The 7,688-nt window shown below is 54.5% G+C and overlaps 1 protein-coding gene across 1 annotated transcript in view; it reads right to left on the bottom strand.

The window, feature by feature from the left end:
- AGAP2 (ArfGAP with GTPase domain, ankyrin repeat and PH domain 2) overlaps positions 1-7,688 on the bottom strand; it is a 17,347-nt gene that overhangs the window by 2,394 nt on the left and 7,265 nt on the right. Inside the window, exons 4-15 of the mRNA XM_045289026.1 lie at positions 7,333-7,420; positions 7,089-7,174; positions 6,810-6,957; positions 5,586-5,720; positions 5,197-5,306; positions 4,301-4,459; positions 4,061-4,147; positions 3,727-3,831; positions 2,868-3,030; positions 2,564-2,683; positions 1,166-1,294; positions 239-309 (exon numbers count right to left, since the gene is read on the bottom strand). Coding sequence (XP_045144961.1) covers positions 239-309; positions 1,166-1,294; positions 2,564-2,683; positions 2,868-3,030; positions 3,727-3,831; positions 4,061-4,147; positions 4,301-4,459; positions 5,197-5,306; positions 5,586-5,720; positions 6,810-6,957; positions 7,089-7,174; positions 7,333-7,420 — 1,401 coding nt within the window. The remainder of the gene's footprint in view (positions 1-238; positions 310-1,165; positions 1,295-2,563; positions 2,684-2,867; positions 3,031-3,726; positions 3,832-4,060; positions 4,148-4,300; positions 4,460-5,196; positions 5,307-5,585; positions 5,721-6,809; positions 6,958-7,088; positions 7,175-7,332; positions 7,421-7,688) is intronic.

Raw genomic sequence — 7,688 nt, 5'->3', positions numbered from 1 at the left:
GGGGGGGGGGACACAGGACAGAATCATGAAGGACAGGATTCGCAGGTGGGGCTGACTTCCCCAAACCCTTCCTCCCTGGTGTCCATCCATCCCTAGCCCCTGGGGATGGGGCTGTGTGTGTGTGTGTGGGGGGGGTAGGGGAAGCAGGGGGGGGGGAGCAGGAAGCCCAGGAGCACATGCAGGGGGAGGCAGGGGCCCCCCACCCTCTGCATCCCAGCTGAGCACCCCTCCCGGCTCCCCACTTGTTACCTGCTTTATAAATATTTCTTAAACTACCAAAGGATTTTAGTTTCCACATTTTGCGCTTGGCTGGTTTCCCGAAGCAAAGGAGACAGAGATAGGGTGAAGGACCAGAGAAAGAGACGAGGAAGGAGGAGAAAAAGAGAGGGGGGGGGTGGACGAGACAGTGGGCAGAGTGCCAGAGACAGAACAGGACACAGGACAGATGGGGAGACAAAGCAGAACGAAAGTCAGTGTCCCCAGAGCAGAGTGAAGCAAAGCCAAGAGCCATGAGAGCAGGCAGATCTAGAAGCTGGGTCTGAGGACCCAGCAGAGAGCAGGGCCAGTGGGGAGGGCTCATCAGGACCAGGGTAGGGAGGGTCAGGTCTGAGTGAATCTGGGGAAGGGGACAGAAACTGGGTCCCAGGTTTGGGAGGAAGGGGGCCTGGGGTCCAAAAGGAGTCCCTGGGTTCTAGGTGTTGACTTGGGGCAGGAATGAGGATCACTGTGGTCACGGGCTGGGTGGGGGCTTGGTGATCACTGAAAGTTATTGGGAACAGGGCCCCGCTGGTCACAGAATCCAAGAACAGAGTTAATAGAAGACACCAAGGTCAGGGCTGAATCATTAGGGGGTCATGGGACAGGCTGGGATGGTCCGTGGAACTGAGGACAGGGGCAGGACCTAGGGGGCCATTAGGGGAAGGAGCAAGAATTAGAGACTGATGGGGGTCCTTGAGGACATGGGGCTGGGGACCACTGGTGAGGAAGCCAGGGGCCTAGGAGCAGGAGAGGAAGGGCATTTTGTCGTTAACTTATAAGCAAAGTGGCGATGAGAGCCAAGCACTCAGCTCAGGCACTTCTCCTTCTGCAGGAGCTAGGCCAGGGATCTGGAGTTAGGGGTGAGGGTGCAGGGGTGGAGGGACTGAGACAGCCCCCAGGGCCTCACCTTCAGCCTGCCCAGCAGAGCCTTCAGTCTTAGATGGTGTGGTCAATTTCTTCCTCCTCTGCTTCTTCACCATGGGAGAAGGAGGAGGTTCCCGAGTCAGGGGGCTCAGGTCTCCAGATGGGGTACAGTCTTAGAGAAGGGGATACAGCTGCCTCAGTTGCCCCCTCCACAGCTGTCCTGATTTTTTGACAGGCTGTCCCCTCCCTTGAACTAGCTCTGACACTGATGAGGTGCCCTTTGCTCAACCCCGGGAAAGGGGGGCTGATAAGTGGTTTAGAGTCAGACCTGCACTCAGATCCAGGTTCTGCTGCTTACTGGCCTTGAGACCTTGAGCAAGTCACTCAACCTGAGCCTCAGTTTCTTCATCCCTAAAATGGGGCTAAGAATCTCGGCCTGACGAGGTTATTGTGAGGCTTACTTATAATGATGTTACTTGCTATTTAAAAGTTGTATACAAGTGTGTGTGTCTGTGTGTGTGTGTGAATTTGAGCATTTGAGAAAAAAAAGTTTTAAGCAAATGATACGTGTGTCCATATTTAAAGAGTCACATCTTGGCAAAACAGGGAGGGTAAAGGGAGAATGGGTAGGAAAGAGGGAACCGATTACATGGAACTGTGTGTGACCTCCTCCCTGGGGGACAGACAACCGAAAAGTGGATGAAGGGAGACGTCAGACAGGGCAAGATATGACAAAATACCCATTTATAAACTATCAAGGGCTCATGAGGGAGGGGGGAGCAGGGAGGGAGGGGAAAAATGAGGACCTAATGTCGGGGGTTTAAATGGAGAGAAAATGTTTTGAGAAACGATGTACAAATGTGCTTTACACAATTGATGTGTGTATGGATTAGGATAACAGTTGTATGAGCCCCTAATAAAATGTTAAAAAAAAAAAAAAGAGTCACCTCTTTCCAAATACAGTAAAGTTGGAGAAGCTGAAATCTTTGAAAGGGGAAGCCTGCTAGAGAGGGAGAATGAAAATATATTCCACTAAAATGTGTGACAGAAAAGTGATAAGGGTGCACACGTCAAAGGCAGAAAACTTGTGAGACCCAGGAAAATAAGACCACCATGCCATTGCATCCGTCTCTCACAGGTTGCCCTGGATTCCAGTCCCTGGCTCGGCCTTGGTATGAGCCCCAAAGCAACCCTCTGAGATCGAGACTACCATTATCTCTAGTTCACAGATGAGGAAACCGAGGCAAGGAGTAGGCATGTAACTTGCCCAGTGGCAAGCCAGGATTCAAGGAGAGCCAGTTTGGCTCTAGGTTGCTAGTACCCAATAGATGCTCAGTGTGCTCACACATGCATTCATTCCAGCCTCGCTTCCACCCGTATCTCCTCTCCCGCCCATCTGGAGTCAGTAGACAGTAGACAGAGGGTGGATCCCCTCACTGACCGGTGCTGAGGGCTCGAGCCAAATTCCTGTCTGGCTTCAGCAGGTGCTTAGATGTCTGGTCTGGTGGTGGCTGCAGAGAACTGGGGCTTGGGCTTGGGCTTGGGGTGGGAGTGGTAGCGTCTGTCAGAAGAGGGAAAAGATAAAAGCTCAGGGACGACTCTGTCTCCTGGCTCCATTCCTGCTCTGGTCCCTCTTGACCACCCTCCTTCCTACTCGTCTAGTCCCAGCGCCCAATGCCCTATTCACCTTCCTCTTCCCAGCCCTGGCTCCTCTGCAACCCTTCGTCACGAACCCCCCTGCTTACCAGGGCCTTCGCCCATCTGGACAGTGCTCATGTCCTTCACCAGCCCATTGATGCTGGCTGAGGGACCGAAAGCAGAAATTGCCCGTGGGGGCCGCTTGCCAGGGACCTTGACGGTTGTCCGTAGCAAGTCCATCTCCTTGCCGTGGGTACTGTGGATGTAATCCTGGAGGGGCACAGGGGTCAATGGGTACAGGGAAGGGAGTCCTTGGTGGGTCTGGGAATCAGTCAATAACATGCGATTGAGGGGTCTCTGTGAGCTGTTGGACACTGAATAAGGAAGACTCAAGAAGAACTGATGCGTTTGTCCCGGAAAAAGGATGGCCAGAACGCTCCTTAGAGGAGGACGAGACTTTGTCTCAAGTGCTTTGGACGTGTTGTCAGGAGACATCTGTCCCTGGAAAGGGCAGAGGGGCAGCAAAAGAGAGGAGGCCCTCAAGGAGGTGGAATGACACAGTAGCTGCACACTGGGCTCGAGCGCAGTACCAATTGTAAGGATGGTCCAGGACCGGGCAGTGGTTCCTTCTGTTGTGTGTAGGGTCACTATGGGGCGGAACCAACTCGATGGCATCTCACAACAACAGCTGTGAGCTGTTGGGGTGGGACTGAGCTGCTTCCAGAGGGCCCACCAGATTTGGCCAGCATCGTCTCCTCTGTGTGGAGGCCCCTCCCCTGCTTTCCCCCACTAGACCGCAAGTTGCTGAGGGGATGTATTTACTTCTGCCTGGGCATGTGGCAGGTGCCTGCTTGTTAGAGGGCAAGGACTTCTCAGAAACGATGCATTTGTCAGGGGCACAGACTGGCAGAGCTGGAAGGGCATTTACGACCAGCCTGCGTGGCCCAGACAGCCTCTGCTACTCACGTTAATGCTCGGGTGGTAGAGCAGGAAGCCGTTACTGGACAGGGTCACGTATTTCTTCTTCCACTCTTTGTTCAAGGAGTTGCCACTGCGTTTTAGGAGGAAGCTCTGGAGTATGGAAAGACATGGGTTAGAACAGCAGTTCTCAACCTGTGGGTCGCGACCCCTTTGCAGGTTGAACGACCCTTTTACAGGGGTCGTCCGTTTCATCACAATTTAGTGGTCAGGGGGGGCGGTCACCACAACAAGAGGAACTGTATGAAAGGGTCTCAGCATGAGGAAAGCAGCGGACGGACTCGCTGTCCCCTGGCTTGCCCCCAGCCCCGGGGCCACTCACCTGTTTGATGGGAATGGCTCGACCACTCCCTGTGGTCTCTCCTCGACTGTCCAAGCTCCTCTTCTCTGAGTCACTGCCCCGACGATTCTGGAATGGTGACTGGTATCAGACAGTGGGTGGGAAACACTGATGGAAAGGCAGGGGTGAGAGGTGAAGGAGAGCCCAACCGAGTGGTGTAGGGGTGAGGAAAGACGAGAAGGGGACAGGGGACAGGAGGCTAGGGGTCAGCGAGTGCAATACCGCAAAGAGGCTAGTCCTGCGCTTGGCGGCCCGGTGTAGGGAGCCCGGGGTACTCAATCCAGCCACTGCCGCTGCCTCTGCTCGGAGCTCCCGGTGACCAACATTGGGTGAGGATGGAAGGGAGGAAGAGTAATCGCTAGTGTGGCCCCCATTGCTGGCCTGGGAATGGATAAAGGAGTCAGCCGAACGTCTGAGATGCCCGCACCCCACCAAGGTACAGTGCTTTGTAGTTATGAGGCATCCACGAAAGTCCTTCAGCTCATCGCCATTAACTCATACAAGCATCGTCATAAAATCCTCACCAGCGCTGGTCTATGGCATTGCACTTTACAAAGGTTCATCTCCCATGTGCTATGTCTTTCACCATAATAAATGCTCCTTGGAGGCAAGGATGGTGAGGCTTTATCTCATGTGCTTTGTACATGTTGTCAGGAGACAACATGTTGTCACCAGCCCCTGGAGAAGGACATCCTCCCGCTCGGTAAAGTGGAGGGGCCGTGAGAAAGAGGAAGACCCTTGGCGAGAGGGATTGACACCGTGGCGGCAATAACGGGCTCAAACATAATTGTGAGCAAGGATGGGGCAGGACAGGGTGGTGTTTCATTCTGTTACACATGGGGTCGCTATGTGTCGGAACCGACCCCATGACACTTAACAACAACCACAGGTCATGCAACCTTCCTGATAACCCTGGGGAGTTAAATGACTAGTCTGAGGTCGTGGAAGAATATTTCTCCAACCTGGCTGATTGACCACCCAATACCTTTTCTCCTGAGAATGTCCCTGCCACTTCCGTTCTCCCCATCCTTTAGTGCCCTGTCCTACTCCTTGGGTCCTCGGCCCCTCCTCCTTGGCATCTTTTCAGACCTTCTGTAGGCTCTGAAGGCCCAACTCACCTGCCCCGCTACAGGGGTGGACGCAGCCGAGTGACTTGGAGAGCTGGGTAGAGACTTGCAGGCAGCCAGAAGCTGTTGTTGTTTGCGGAAGGTCACCACCTTCTGGGCCACTGAGGGGAGGGAAGAGAGGCGTGAGCAGGGAAGACATTCCAGGCCACCCTTTGATACCCAGCTTTGAAACCCCCTCAGAAGATGCTGGCCCCTCTGTGCCACTCGTGGTCTCATCAGCTCCTCAAGCCCAGGGAAACCGTGAGACCGTTCTACAAACCTTTGACTTTCCCTCATTTCTTCTGCCTCGCATGCTAGCTTCCTGCCACTCAGGGAATCCTGAATGCCTCGGACAGTCCCTGGTCCCTAGGTCCCCACACACGGAGGGCCAGCACACTCACCCTCCTGGAAGACCCGGTCCACATGGAGCCCATAGGTTGCACATGTCTCATAGTAACTGCAGCGTTTCATTTCCGCACACAGAGCTCTGGCTCGAGCATCTCCCACGACCCGAGGGGAGGTGGCACTGATTCTGTCTGGGGAAACAGGGAAGGGACAGAATTGGACAAGCCCCCCTGCACCCAGACTTCTCATGCTTTCCTTTCCCTTATGCTCCCGTCTCAGGCTGGGATCACTGGGGGCGGGACAAGTGTGAGGTCTAGAAAGATCCTATTTCTGCGTGTGCTGCTCCAAGATTGTGCTGAAGGGCAGTGGAACTTCCTGACCAGGTCTGCCATGGCTGAGGCCCCCGAGTAACCATCACCCTGCCCTGCAGAGCCACTGCACTCTGAGCCAGGGAGCGGAAGCTGGGGAAAGGTGGACTGTCCAAAGGTAACAGGTGGGTTGCTTGCTCTGCAGTGGGAAAACCGCAGGTGGGAGGCAGGCACCTGCAGCATGGGTAGCTAGGGACAGAGAATCCTGCCAACTCCACACAGGTAAGTACTGGGAAAGCACTCCCTGGGCTGAGAACCTCTGAATTGTTGCTGTGGGGAGGAAGAGGTTGTACACACTGTGTTTTCCTCTTTATTTTAAGACAGACTCCTTTAAAAGGGGGCGGAGGAGAGACTGGACTCAAGACCACCAGGTAGACTCTGGACCACCAGGTGGACTCTGACTTGGGGCGACAGGCTATAGGTATCACAGAGTAGGGAGAACTGCTCTAGAAGCTTTTCACCACTGTGACCTTTCGGAAGCAGAGGGCCGGGCTCTGCTTTCCAGGAGCAGTAGTGGTCAAGGGCTCAGATGTTTGTGCAGCCCGGGAACTCCCTTCTATCCACATTAAGAGGGGCGTGGGAAGCGGAGGTGGGATTGGGAAACAGCAGTGGGCAGGCACAGGTTGGTGGCATCTCAGGAGAGGAACCGGAGACTGCTACCGGAGACTGCTACTAAAGCTGTCCCATTCGCCTGCCCTGGAGGATGCCCCTTTCTGAGCTCAGGCCTTGGGACCTTTGAGTTTAGTGTAATGATTCCCTCCTTTGGAGAGCTGGCTCCCTCCAGAGGGTTGCTGGAATCACAGGGAGGAGCTATGTGCACACCTCCCCACGCCCTCACTCCTGCTGGTTAATACCCTCCTGGTGGCTTTCCTTGGGCTTTTTCTCAAAGCAGGGTTTCCCTGGCTCTCTTACCTTGTGTCCCCACCAGTGCCAGGGCCAGGCCACCCCGGCCCTCCCCTCGAAGGGAGCTCAGCTGCCCATGGAGACAGCTCACAGCTTGGAAACTGTTCTCGTCTTCTAGGCTGAAGACAAAGATGACAGCATCTGCCCAGCTTGAGAACTTGCAGGGGTGAGAGAGCAGACAGAGGGTCAGACAAGTAGACTCCTCGAGACTCTGGGGCGCCCCGAGCCTTCCCGCTTGGCTAGTACTGATCCCTGCTAGGCTGCCCACTCCAACACTTTGCCCCTCACCTTGGCATCAGGTGCCCCAGCCTCCTCCCGAATCAGCACCAGATGAGTCTGTCCATCCACCAACATCTCTTTCTTGTGCTGCTCACCTGTACAGTGGGTTTGAAAGGTCACAGGTCACCGAACCTCATACTTCCTGAACCATAATTATCATGGGTTCACACTCCTCACTGATGGACATACCTATCTAGTCAACCACGGGTCCCCAGTCCCAACCCTTAGCTTACAGTGTCTCCTGAGAACTCACTCTCTGTCTTCTCCAGCACCTGGTATGAGCCGGTCAGGAAGCGGTGGATGAGTGATGACTTCCCACTGCGCACATCACCCAGCACACCCTGAGGACATGGGACCAAACGTTAGGAGGTGGCAGGACCCTTGGGTTTGGATGCACTCCAGAAAACCCAAAGGAAATGATAGTGTTCGATTATCCAAGAAGGATCCTACAGTCACACTGGGGGTTGGGGGGTGGGGAGGGCAGGGGTCAGGGCATGAAAGTAGCAAGAATTGATCTCAAGCTCCAAGTGGACCACCAGCCAAAGAATGTCAGTAACTCAGGACCAGATTGCTCTGATTTGTTTAAGGTACATATTAGACGTGTGTGTG

The sequence above is a fragment of the Echinops telfairi genome, unplaced genomic scaffold, assembly GCF_000313985.2.
Source record: "Echinops telfairi isolate 266 unplaced genomic scaffold, ASM31398v2 ScPeMD7_2;HRSCAF=8, whole genome shotgun sequence".
NCBI classification, from domain to species: Eukaryota; Metazoa; Chordata; class Mammalia; order Afrosoricida; family Tenrecidae; genus Echinops; species Echinops telfairi.
The sequence above is the reverse complement of the archived record's forward strand: the minus strand, read 5'-3'. Positions and strand labels throughout refer to the sequence as shown.